Source organism: Tripterygium wilfordii, chromosome 22 (genome assembly GCF_013401445.1).
Source record: "Tripterygium wilfordii isolate XIE 37 chromosome 22, ASM1340144v1, whole genome shotgun sequence".
NCBI lineage: Eukaryota > Viridiplantae > Streptophyta > Magnoliopsida > Celastrales > Celastraceae > Tripterygium > Tripterygium wilfordii.
The window spans coordinates 5,094,774-5,108,429 of record NC_052253.1 but is presented as its reverse complement, the minus strand read 5'-3'; the positions used below and the strand labels follow the sequence as shown (position 1 = coordinate 5,108,429).

The 13,656-nt window shown below is 38.2% G+C and overlaps 2 protein-coding genes across 3 annotated transcripts; both read left to right on the top strand.

Annotated features, from left to right (window-relative positions):
• Positions 1-440: 440 nt before the first annotated feature.
• LOC119990688 (TVP38/TMEM64 family membrane protein slr0305-like) lies at positions 441-4,578 on the top strand. The gene is made up of 7 exons (XM_038836743.1): positions 441-1,044; positions 2,052-2,104; positions 2,278-2,370; positions 2,465-2,688; positions 3,190-3,256; positions 3,738-3,848; positions 4,412-4,578. Exons 1-7 carry the CDS (start codon positions 594-596, stop codon positions 4,433-4,435), a joined length of 1,023 nt encoding a protein of 340 aa, XP_038692671.1. The 5' UTR covers positions 441-593; the 3' UTR covers positions 4,436-4,578.
• A 1,022-nt stretch (positions 4,579-5,600) lies between these two features.
• Positions 5,601-13,470, top strand: LOC119990421 (far upstream element-binding protein 2-like). Of its 2 annotated transcripts, none has more exons than XM_038836323.1 (7): positions 5,601-5,932; positions 6,552-6,904; positions 7,975-8,160; positions 8,535-8,636; positions 8,708-8,779; positions 8,906-9,022; positions 11,981-13,470. In XM_038836323.1, exons 1-7 carry the CDS (start codon positions 5,698-5,700, stop codon positions 13,271-13,273), a joined length of 2,358 nt encoding a protein of 785 aa, XP_038692251.1. In that variant the 5' UTR covers positions 5,601-5,697; the 3' UTR covers positions 13,274-13,470. The 2 variants fall into 2 exon arrangements, with proteins under 2 accessions (XP_038692251.1, XP_038692250.1); XM_038836322.1 differs by having other exon boundaries at positions 8,708-8,782.
• Positions 13,471-13,656: the final 186 nt, after the last annotated feature.

Below are 13,656 nucleotides of genomic sequence, written 5' to 3'. Positions count from 1 at the left end.
CCCCATTTCCGTTGTACTACTTTTACTTATTTATTTTCTCTTCCTCCAAAATTATTCATGCCTCGTAATCCTATTATTATGGTTTCCACCTCTAATTTGCAGGGGTGAAGAAAATTTCACGTTTGTATTTTGAATCTGTTGGAACGTATGGCCTACTTTACAAGTCAACTAATCGAGGCAGATATTTAGTCAATCAACTCTACTAATTTAGTTTTGTTTGTATAAAACTCAAAAAGTCTCAACATAATCTAATGTGACACTTCATGGGAACAACAAAATGGTCACAATTTTTTCAATTTACCATTTTCAATCTATTTGGATCAAATTGATTTTCCAAAAAATAAAGCAAATAAAATAATGATTTTATTATTTATTTAAATCTATTATCCATTGGTCATAAAAAATGAGACACCGAAGCGAAACCTTAACCACAGAAAAGCCTCTTAGAAAAACATTCCCAAATACTCACGGTAGTGAAACATGCTCTCTACATGGCCAAATCGTCCACAACGGGTTCTGGTTAGCAGTAGCAGAAGCACTTCCACTGGCGGTGCCTCTCCCTCTCTTATCCTACACCCGTCTCTCCCCTTAAAATGCGCACCCTCCTCACCTCCAATTTCATCTTCTCTCTTCCATCGTCGTCCTCGTCGACGTCGTCATCATCACCTTCTCCGTCCTCTTTTTATTGCAACTCATCGCTCTACAGCTTCAGACCTACAACAAACAAGCGCTTTCACTTCCTCAAGCCATGCTCTTCTCTCAAGCAAACGAAGAAGCAACAGCAGACTCTCCAGAAGAGCAGGGCCCCGCAGAGCTTGAAGTGGTTGAATCCAAAAGGAAATGATGATAAAGATGATGATAGTGTTGATCAGGGTAAGGGAGATGTTGATGGTGAAGGCGGTCTCGATGGAGAAACTGCTTTGAAAGGTACCCTTTTGGCTGGAGTGTTGCTTGTGGGTGTTGTCGGTGGATTTGGAACTGTTGGCTTTGTCTACAAGGACCAGATCAATGCATTCTTAACCCAGTTCTCGGGATTCATTGAAGGTGATTTTTCGTGAGCTTGATAGGCTGTTTCTTGAAGTGAATTTTCTGGATGTATTTTATGATTGCTATTGGGATTTGGTGGTTTTTTTTTTTTTTGAATGCGAATGAGATGGGAACTCTAATTTCTTTTCCTATTTGATGCTGGAATTTGAGTTTTTTTCTCTGGAATTTGGGCCTGTTTGAGGCTGTCTTGAGATTTGCTGGTTGGTGCTTGAAAATTTACTTATTGTGAATCTTTGTTACGTGAATTAAGGAATCATCTAGTGTCTGCATGCATCTTTTAATTGGTTTAATTTATCGGTTCAGAGTTGGCCCAAAAAGAGTCAGACAACTCCTTTTCTTCATTAGAGACAAGGGAGGAGTGAAATTGGTATGGTTTAAGAATCACAATCAAAGAAATGAAGAAAATTATAATTCTTATTTTAAATGAGGATCAACTTTGATGATTTATCTACATTTGACTGGGTTGGAGATTAGTCATTCAAATTGCTGTAGTATATTGCTGCCCAAAGTCTTAAGATTTTTCATGTTTTGTTTGGATTCCGGAGCACAGGCCATAGAGATTGTTGATAAGGGTTGAACTTAAATTGTCACCTTGTTGAAGGAGTTTCCTTTATTGTTTGCGATGCTCAGATTTTTGCTCTGTTTGGATATTTTGCATTTCAGACAAGATCCTTCACCTGCCTTTCTATCTGCTTCTCTTTTCTCCTGTCAGATACCAGAGAAAACCCATGCAATTGCTTGGAGTATTTGTGAATGTGGATTCCCTTCATTCAAAAATGTAAAATACTTGGTTCATTGCTGGAAAGATCCTTATAGAAAACTTTAGACTTGTTCTGGTTTTGGTAGCATGTTATTTTACCCATAATTTTTTTGCTCCCTTTTAGCACTTTTTGGGACATGCTTTTTGAATAATAATTAAGTAAAGTTGTAGTGCTTCTTCTTTCTTTTCTTGTGACTTGTGAGTGATTCTTATTCTTGAAGAAAATTGCTCATTATGTGCATAGGTTATGGCCCTTCTGGATATGCCTTATTTGTAGCGGTTTATGCAGGATTGGAGGTATGTGTTTGATGCTCTTTTGAGTTGAGACGTATTGAATTTCTATATTTTCACTCAATACAATGTCGCTTGGCAATACCAGTGCTATACTGTTTTTCTTTTCCAGATTTTTTGAGATAATTTTTGTCCTTCAAGCTTGCTGAAATTGATTCTAAATGATGCATGTTTGCTAGGTCCTTGCGATTCCAGCTATTCCGTTGACTATGTCAGCTGGTCTTCTTTTTGGCTCCTTAATTGGGACTATCATAGTCTCGATTAGTGGGACGGTTAGTAGGACTTTATAGTGAATCATGGGTTTCAGATAAAATTATGGCAGTGCATGTGTGACTTGATTTCTATTGTTCTTTATACCCTTTCTAGGTGGCAGCAAGCATTGCTTTTTTAATTGCTAGATACTTTGCTCGTGAGCGTATTCTCAAGCTAGTCGAAGGAAACAAAAAGTTCCTTGCAATTGACAAGGCAATTGGAGAAAACGGGTTCAGAGTTGTCACTCTCCTTCGTCTGAGTCCGTTGCTTCCATTTTCTTTGGGCAATTATTTGTATGGATTGACATCTGTAAAGTTTGTACCATATGTCTTGGGAAGGTAAATTCTTGCTTATAGTATGACACTTCTAGTTATCAAATATCATTAGCGGTAAAAGTTTGTGATCATTTTGCTAACCAATGGAATTATATGATATTCTTATTAAGCAACGTTGTATTTCTAAGTAAAACTTGTCAACCAGTGTTTAAAGTGGCTGAAAATTTTTGAGTACCAAAGTCAAACTGTGTAGTTTAATTATTTAGAAAGTCGGGTTCCACTTGTTAAGTTTTTGTTTGGATTTCAATGGAAAGGAGTCTGTATGTTGATTTTGTAAAATCTGGTATAACAAATTCTGTGCAGTATGAATCCTGTTCATATAAAAACATCCTAAAGCAGTGATATTTTAGTGACTTTTGCATTGATAAACCTATATGCTATCATTTAAGAGAGTTGCCTACGTATTATATCTTCTTTTTTTTTTTTGTGAAGAAAGAATAAAAAAAATAAGTTTGTAAATTGGTTTCCGTATTTTGAGTCATTTGAAAATTGATTATCATGCAGTTGGTTGGGGATGCTTCCAGGAACTTGGGCTTATGTGAGTGCTGGAGCATTTGGGCGAGCAATTATTGTGAGTATATTATTGTCATTGTTATTGCATTTTTTGTTTTATATTATTTTTATTTGTGAACTATAAATGTCTTTTAACTTTTAAGTGGTTCAACTATTTTTCTTTTATTGCAAATGTAGTTGTAGGTGCTTTTAATGAATACCTTACAAAAATGTACTTCATGGAATTTGGTTGCCAGTTCCCATTAGTTCCCTATGTGTCTAATGATTGCAAGAATAATCTAGAATAACAATGAATCCCTGTAGTGGACTTCACAAGTGAATAGGAGGTCCAGTGGTAGGGTTGTAGGGGTGTAACAGTTACTGAAAATAGCCTCTCCACATATTATGTGAGGTAAGGTGTACGTACATCTTGCATGTCACCGGCGGGAGTTGTTTACCTTTTTTATTCGTGTATCCAACTGCAAATTAGTGAGATTATGGATAAATGATGACAATGATTCTATCTTATTGCCTGATTCTTTTCTCTTTTACCTCCTCAGCAAGAAGAATCTGATGTTGGTTTGCCTGGAGGTAATGGTCAGCTGCTGACTCTGGGACTGGGACTGTTAGCCACAGCACTGGCTGCAGCTTATGTGACTCGACTCGCAAAGGTAATGCCATGGTTGTAGCTTTCTTTATCACAAAAATATATCATTTTCTCATTTGATCGCAAAGGTAATGCCACTAGTTTCCACCTTCAAAGTCTTTTCTTATCGAAAGTTACCGAGCCCGTTCTGAAAAGGAAAAAAAAAATCACATTCATTTGGAAGAACTAAGTAGCAATAGTAGAAAAAGTTTATCCAAGAACTCCTGTCTCCTGCCATGATACGATGATAAGTCTTTTCAATGTAGGAGTTACTGTGTAAGTCAAACCCTCCGTATTTCCCGTTGATGCGAATTTCTTGGATTGAATTTGTCTATGTTCAGCTTAATGACAATCTCCCTTCTTAGTTTATGTGAGGTATTGTAAATATTGCCCATGAATTATTGAATACTATTCATCCATTTTAGGTATTGTCTCTTCATCTGGAAAAGAAAATGATGGCATTTTCACATATTTAAGATAACTCTCTCATGTATGGTGTTTATTTTCTTTTTGAATGTACTAATCATATGTTCTGTGAGTAAGGAAACTTCTCTTCTTGTATTGACAAAGTTCCTTTCTCTGCTGCAGGATGCTATAAAAGACATTGAGTAGACAGTGAAGCGGTTGTCTTTACCCAGCTTTAAGTGGATGGAAAATATAATTTTGAGTTGTAAACTGACAGCCACATTACTAGAGTGTAAATTTAAATGTATAAAGTTAACCCGACCAATAGGAAGCTTTCCATTTTGTCTCCATTGCTATCCATTCAGCGAACTTGCAAGAGAAATTTTTTGGAGTTAGAAACATACAAACAATGAGCAACTTTGGAGAAAAAAAAATGTAAAATTATTCATGTTTGAAAGCTGGTCGGGTTAATAGCACATTAATAGCACATTTGATCATCGAAAGATGATCCATATTTTAATTTGCACATCAAAATATGTTTTGTGCTAATTTGATACCTCGAAGTATGAATTTGCATCAAATTACATATCTGGTCCGAATTTGATACTTTTGATCATTCAACTCGTCTATTTGACACAAATTCAAACTTCTGGGTATCAAAATTGGCACAACATATATTTCATGTGCAAATTGAAATATATGTCATTTTTTGATGGCAAAATGTGCTATAAATCCAAAGCTGGTCTGTCAGTAATAATAGAATAACGCTTGAAACTCTTAAAAAAGTGACTCCCAAAATACTCCCATTTAACGTGGAGTGTTGGATGTGAAGTGGGCCCTACATATGTGTTTTTAATCGATGACTATTTTAAAACCACATAAATTTAGGGGACTTTTAGAGATGATATTTTGAGGGTTTCTAGTATTGTACATAATAATAAGATACAGTCTGACTTTGGAGGAAGGAGTAGGCAAATACAGAAAAATAGATGTCTTGCTCTCCTTTTTATTTGGTCTGCATTTAAATTCGGCTCTTTTGTGACATTTTCTTTCTAACAATTATTGGGCTGAAAGATATTAAAGGCCAACAATTTTGTGGGCCATATTTTGATAGCTCACAACACAACCGTCTTGGTGGTATTGGTTCACAATTCATATGGACGATTCATGTTGACAAATGGAGACAACTGACAAGTCGAGCCCATCGAGATTCACTTAGGGCTCGTACGGGTATATTCTCTTATGCTGGTCCTGGATGCTCAAACTTGGTTTGGCCCAATTAAAGGCCCAAACCTAACCTAAAATATCGATAACGAAACCCAATCTAACGGCGATCTCACACACTATATAATGCCTTAAACCTTCTCTTCCGTCCCTGATAAATGCGCACACACAGAGCCACACACATCTAGTATCCAAAATCCCCAAAACCGCTAATCTTCCTTGCTTTCTTTTAGCTTTTTAATTTAATGGCGGAGGAACAAGTGGTAGTGTCCTCTCCAGAGGCCAGCCCCGCGCCTTCAGATCACAAGCGCAAGCTCGAGGAGCTGGAGCCTGAAACTCAGACCGAACCCGTGGCTGACCCGCCAGAAGCTGACTCCGAAGAGAAACCCGAGGAACATGAGCAAGAAAACAGTGTCGAGGCAGGCGCCGATTTTCCCGAGGCCAAGCGCGCTAGGATTGATGAGAAAGCCGATGGTTTAGGTATTTTTGCGCTTGATTTTGAATTTGTTAAATGATTTAGGGTTTCTGTTGCTTCTTATTGATGCTTCGTTTGCAGCCGGATTTTATCACGTTTTGATTGCTTTCAAGTTAATGGGCAGTATATTTAGACATTGATTTACTCTTATTTCTGTTTGTTATTGGAGCATGAGTTTTTAATAAGGAATGACTAAACAGCTTTAGCTATTTATATGCCGTCGTGGATTTAAGATTTTTGTGGAATTTTTTTTTATGTTTGAATACTAGATATGAAGTTTTAGAAAAATATAAGTGGTGGTGGTTTATTTTTGTTGTAATTTAAAATGAGTACTCTTTTTTTTTTTCAAATCTATGGCTAATATTCATTATTTTTTTCTTCACATATCTTCCATGTGAAAGATAATCTATTAAACAGTATGAAAGAGGAGAAATAAATATTGTTTGGTTTTCCATTGAACTTGTTAGTTTGGAATTTGCTGCTTAGTATGTTCTAGGGCGAACTTCGGCCTATGGACTATGAATTTAGTTTTCAGATGGTGAAGTACTTTTTTATGTGGAAAATATTGTTATCTTGTGCTGCTGGCGAGTCGTGACTTTTTTTTTTGTAACATATTGTTTACAGCTGGTGAAAATGGGTTCAAATTAGATAGTAATGAGAAGCCTGTGAAGGAGTATGCTGTAGAGCCGAATGTGGTGAGTGCGCAGAGGGAGGATACAGAGCCCACATCTGTGGAAGTTCAAGAGACAATAGATGATGAACAGCCCGCTGCTGAGGATCATGAGACTGCAGATAGCCAGAAAGTATCTGGTGATGGCTCTGAGGAGGAGAACATTCTTGAATCGTCTAAAGCCGAGACCGAGAAATCCCCTGAAAAGATTCCTGAACAAGAGGTTGATGATTCTGCACTGCAAGCACAACCCACATATGATGATGGGCAGACTACATCACGCAAAATGGAAGTCCCTAATAACAAGGTATTGTTGTTACGTAATACCCGACCCCGCCCACTTCAGTATGATTGTGCACTGAAGGAGTTTACCTTTTTTATGCTTACCTAATACCCAGTGACTTAAAAGGTGCCATTATGACTGTTCTGCATGAATCATGATCACATCTTTTTAGAGATATCTGCATTCCATGCCATTTGTCTCCAAAATCTGCAAATTTTCTGGAATTTTCCCATTGCAGACTTGGTGATATTGGAAGTTATGCTGCTACAGAATTTTGGTGTTTATACCTTGATCTGTGGCAGCCACCAGCCTGTTTGATATTACCATGCCAATCTTTGTCATATGGTTGTTGTCCATTGGATTCCTTCCTGTTTACGCAAGGCAAATGTCTCCACTTTTGTGACAGTGTTTGCCATGATTCTTGTTGTTTTTATTCTCAAAATCATTTGGTAAATGTAATATAATGAAAATGTTGTTTTTGCTGGTAAACCCATCCTATTTGAGAGTTCGCAGGAACCTATTTTAATGCATGAAACCCAATGAGATTTTGCTCTATTTTTCCCTATCCTTCACCTATACTTAGAGTAGTAGTCTGTCTCAGGATTTAGTAAGTTGAGCCCTATTGCAAACATGGTGGATCTAGGCATTGATTCTGTGCCAGCAGTTCTTGTGAATACTTTCTCCGCTTGGGTGGTTAGCACAAATTTGTAAGAGTTTTTTATTGGAACAATTTTAAAGAAGCTGATTCATGCTCTTGCTAACATGAGATAACACTAGCAGAATGGCGTATTATTTATGAATAAATTGACTTGTTGCTAACCCAACATTGTAGTAGTGAATTAGTGATTTATGTTGACTTATCAGAATTAGCAAGCTACTATTCAAAGATGAAAATATGCTTCTTTCTCATCCTTTTGTCCCATTGTTTTGCTTATCCAAAAAATGGTAGCTATGTTGGTTTTATATCCCCTCAATCTGTTGCGTTTCTGTGTTGCATTTCTCTATTGCTGATTATAATTGGAAATCCTTGAAAATTTAGTTTGGAAAATCAGACATGAGTATCAGACTGATATTTTGTGAGTATGCTGGTGCAGGTTGGAGTTCTTATTGGTAAGGCTGGGGACACGATAAGGTTCCTGCAGACCAATTCGGGAGCAAAAATCCAAATCACCAGGGATGCTGAGGCTGATCCAAACTTGACAACAAGGCCTGTGGAATTAATAGGGACTTTGAGCTGTATTGTAAAGGCTGAAAAGCTTATAAATGCCGTTATAGCAGAGGTTTATTATCTTTCACTTCATGCCTCTTTTGTGTTTTTGCTGAGTAAACTATCATTTTGGTCACCCAAAGATATATCATTTTCCAATTTGGTCACCCGAAGATTTTTTTTTCTCTCCCAAACTAGTCACTCAATGAACAAAAAATTATTACGGAGGTCACTCAGTCATCGGAATTGATGACGTGGACACCGGAGTAAACATACTTCCATTTTGATCACCGAAAGATACATCGTTTTTCATTTTGGTCACCCAAAGAAATACTTTCTTGTTGTCATATTTTGTAAATATTTCTGATTAAATTTGCTTCCTTGAATCTGATATGCCTTTCCTTTTCCAGTTTAATTTTGGCATTTGCTTAATTTTTTCTTTTGTAGGCTGATGCTGGGGGTTCCCCTTCCCTTGTAGCTAGGGGCCTTCCTAGTGTTCAGACTGCTGGCCCAACAGAGCAAATTGAGATTCAAGTTCCAAATGAGAAGGTAAAAGTGCATCTACCGAGTTTCAGGCTTATGCATGTTCTATCCAGGCCTTATGTAAGTTTCTTGTTCAGGTTGGTTTGATCATTGGTAGAGGTGGGGATACCATTAAAGGTTTGCAGAACAGATCAGGAGCTCGTATCCAGGTAGTTGATATCATATGCCTCAATCTACGCTGCTTGTTAAATTCAACTCGTGCTTGAAAGGCATAATGCCTTGTTTCATTATTTAAAATATGTTATCATGAATACTGACAGTCCGATTTTGTTTAGCTGATACCTCAGCATCTTCCGGAAGGGGATGGTTCCAAAGAAAGGACTGTACGAGTGACTGGTGATAAGAGGCAGATTGAGATGGCTAGAGAAATGATAGAGGAAGTTATGAATCAGGTTTGTTTTTGACTAATGCTTCTTTTTATTGAGCAATAAGTATTGTTTTTTGGTGATTGAATTTAACTGCTGCTGTTGGATACTTTGAATAGTTTATTTTGCTGAAAGGTTGTCCTTGTAACTGCTCGATGAACCCTGTGTAGACGATGAATGGAGTGAAGGATGATCATGAATGTAGTTTATGATTAAATCATATCTTCAATATTGTGCCATGTATATGCATGAATTGAGTTGTTATCTTTCTTTTAAATTCCTGTGTAGGATTTCGTGAATTGTATTTTTTGTGTTCTGTCACTAGATCATATATCTAGGAACATGTTATGCAATTGTTTGAACAAATCGGTTTATATGCTCTTACTTTTAATAATCTGTTCAAGAGTTATAAGTTGTTCTATCACGTGGCTTAGCATGTTGCTATTGTCTAGAAGTCTTAAAAAAGGGTTTTTACCCTATTACTCTAGTATCATTTGCTCTTACAAAATTATGCATGATAGCGCGTAAAAATATGTAGGATTGTATTTGTTGTATTTAGAATGTAACTTTCCAGGAACATATCACGAGAATGTAAAAAATTGTGAATGTAATATTTTATCTCTCGAGAAAATTTTAGGGCACAATGTATTGGGGTCCTAGTGGTCGCAAATTTCTTTCTTGCCTTTTACTGGGATTGGTTAAAAGATGCCTTTTCTACTATATTTATTTGGCTGAGTACTGTTTCTTTTGTTTCTATGACTGCAACGTTCAATATGTCAAGAAACTTTTTATAGTTTTGCCATGAGAATTAGAGATGGACTACATGACTTATGAAAATCGTGTGGTATAATAAATCATCCATGCCAAGGTCAATTGAATTCTGTTAGCAAGATGATATGTACATTCCAAGATGTCGGTTGCCATGGTTTATTTATGTTGAAGGTGCCGATTTCGAATTGCTTGACTTTAAAAATGCAGATCTGGCCTTTGCCTTTCCCATGGGGTCAGCATTGCTGTCATGGTGTAGCAATAGACAACCACTTTTTACTGTTATCCGTCGAAGAGAGGTATCAGGCATTAAATCTCGCAATTGAAGGATGTTAATAGTTGGTAAGACTACTTTGAGACTTCAAAGTTAAGAATGTTGCATTAAGCTTCGTGCTTTGTAGCACCAGATGTTCCATGTATAAGATGTGTTTTGGGGGGAAGTAATATGACTACTGAAGGCATCATATGTATAAAAATTATATATGGGGGTTACTGTATATAAGTGCATGTCTTTTTTTAGCTAGTGAAGCATTTTAAAAGTATGGCATATGTTATCTGATTTGTGTAGAGGTCCACCATAATTGCGACAAAAGCTTGTTATCGGTTGCCCTTAGAGATTGAAAACATCTTGTTGCACTTCCAGTCATTTCACTTCTGCTAGATGCTTTAGATGCAATTTTTCAAGATTGTAATGTGTATAAATTGGAGCTGGCATTCAGTTATGTAGACTAGCAAGCTGGCATCGCAGTAATGCTCTCAGTTCCCAAATTTTATTCCCTTAATTTTAGATTTGTATTACTGTATACGTTGTCAGGTTGTCTTGATTATCATGGCCCTGCAGAGATGAGCTGGAAACTAAATGATTTGTGCTATGGGAGTGACTTGGTATCTTTTGCCCCAGTTCCATGGATCAATAATTTAGCCTTTTGTTTTGTCATTCGATCCTTGGATGTAATGACATGTTGCTGGAGATTAACAATTGAAGAGAAACACCGGCCTCCCCCACCTCTGGTTGTCTTCTGAAGTGTGTAGCATTAAAAATTTTGGACTTGGGTTTGCTGCTGTTTTATGATGCGTCGAGGGTGATCAGTTGTGGACTAGACAGGCCGGTATAAGATTCTTTTGTAAGCTAAAAGTGTGTTTTCTAGTGCCTGTTACGATGTTATTTTTTTCTAAGAAACTAGTCCAAGGAAAACAAACAGGATCATTTCAGGCAGGAACTTTTGAACCCTTGATATGGTTTGTTCTTGGCCTCAATCCAGTTGGAGCCTTGGAGGTGAGTGGGGTTTTGGATATCCATTTTTTCTGTATACATATGTTTTGAACTTGGATAGTCTTGACTAAAAAATCTTGAATTTGACTGGTAAAGGAAGATACCAAGCAGTTCAGGTGTTATAGGTTACTAACAGCCATGGTATTGGTTATTGGCAACATTGTTCACTTTTGTTTGAAGTTTTGACTGGCTATTAAATATATAGGAACTTCTTAATGCAATCTGTGTGCTACGTTTTGTGTTGCTGGCAGTATGAGGTGATTATCTACCGTATTGTCTAAATGTAGAAGTAGTTCTGAAGCAACATTTGGACTGTGCAAGACCAGTTAGGCAGCTCTCAAGTTTAATGCTGATAGAAATGAGGGATGTGCTTTAGAATTTGAGATTAACTTCCCTCTTTTGTGATCTTCTTGGTTTGGAGGGAAGAGATGTGATGGTGAGATCAGTTGTTTGTGTATTGAACATGTTGATGACATTTTTGCCTACATTTTTTTGAATGCCCCACTTGATCTTCTCTCATATTTGCTTGCTTATTGAATATAGCCTTCAACTTACGATAAATGTATGTATTGTCTTGGTGCTATGATTTGGTTACTGGGATCCACATGCAAGTAGAATAGTGATTCTTGTTTTTGTGGTAGTAGTAGCAGACAGTTATACCATCTTTTTTGAACTAATTATTGCTGTGGGATTTTTTTTTTATTCTGAGATGTTACTGTGTAACTGTTATATAATGGGTGGGTTGCTGCAATGTTGGTTCTCCTTTAGTAAAGATGATATCCAGGAATGTCTGCAATGTTTGGCTTGGAAAAGGGGATGTGCTTACTTGAGTTTAGTCAGCAACATATCTGTTTCATACAACCTGAACTCTTTCATATTCTTGTTATACATAAATGATATTGCTTCTACTAACCCACCCTTGTCTTCTGTTTGTCTTGGAATAGACTGTGAGACCATCACCTCACTCCAGCACTTTTAACCAGCAGGCCTATCGATCACGTGGACCCAGTGTTCAGCATCAATGGGGACCCAGGGCTTCCCATGCTGCCCACTCAACGCCATATGATTATCATCAACGAGGACCATATCCATCCCAAAATCAACAGTATACCCATCCAATGTATGGCAATTATCCCCCACAGCAAATGGCACCAAGAAATAACTTTGCTTCTGGTTGGGAACAAAGAGCTCCATCTGGCATGCAGGGGCAACCTCCACGGGGTGGTGGCTATGATTACTATGGCGGACAGGGAGCCCGCTCATTTGATCATTCAGTACCCAGTCAAGTTTCGAATCCCATGCATGGTTTTGGTCATTCCCCTGCCTCTTCCATGGGCCCACCTCCATCCCAGGCTAATTACAATTATGGACAGGCTCGAGATTCGGAATATGGTCATCCAGCTCCTTATTCACAGGCTGCGCATACACAGCAAAGCTATGGTCATGGTCATGGATATGAGGAACCGAAGTATGACAATTATGCTCCAACACAGCATACTTATGGAGGACATGGAAGTTCTCAGCCAATCTACCCACAAACTAGTAGTCAACCAGGTTATGCAGCAGAACAGCAGTATAGTAAGCCAGCATCATATGCAATGCCATCACAAGGGCCTCCAGCGCACGTCCCTCAGAGACCTACTCAACCTGGGCCTGGGGACATGCCTTATCATGGTGCTGTTCCATCCGCCCACTCATATGGTGCAAATGTGCCACAGCCACAGCAACAGCAACAACAGTACCCCTATGCATCAAGTGCTCCCATGCAGCAAACATATCCTTCATATGGCTCAGCACCTGCAGCTGATGGGTATAATCAAGTACCTACTGCAACTGGTCCTGGCTATCCGGTGCAGGGGGGACAACCAGTCTCTAGTTACGCTCAGCCCGTACAGCAGGCAGCTGCATATGGACAGATGGTTTATGGACAGTATCCATCTTCACAACAAGGCTACACTGAGCAGCCAGTCTCAGCCACTCCAGCCTATGGTTATCAAGGGGCACAAGATCAAGCTTATGGCAGTGCTGCTGGAGCAACCTATAGTGTGCCACCAAGCGGGCAGCCAGCTTATGCTCAATCAACACCTGCTCAACCAGGTTATGATCAGTCTGCTGCACCATCAGGTGGTTATGCTGCTGTTCCAACTAATGCGCCTGCTAGTTATGGGAAAACTGTGTCTCCCCAACCTGGTTATCCTCAGTATGACTCAACACAGATGTATGCTGCACCTCAATAAAAATTTTGATTTAGCTTGTAGGTGAGTTTGTGCCAGTGATTAATGTATCTGATAAATTATCCAATGGTTTTTACTTTTTAGGTCTATTTTCAGACTGTCGACGAATCTCCGTTGTTTTTTTGTCTGGATGATACTAACTTGTCGTTGCTTCTGTATTTCCTTGATCGTAGATGGTATATCTAGTGACTTTCTTGCCTGGCATTTTCATTTAGAAAGTTGTGAGAAGTTACAAGGTCGTCTTTTCTACTTGTGCTATTTTGACTACTGCTGTTTTGGTATCTCAATCTAAACTGCAGAGATTGAGATCCCTGAGAGATTTTATAGGAATCATTCGTGATTCTGAGGCAGGGTATGTTGATAACCTCTTCAGCATCAGTGTCATA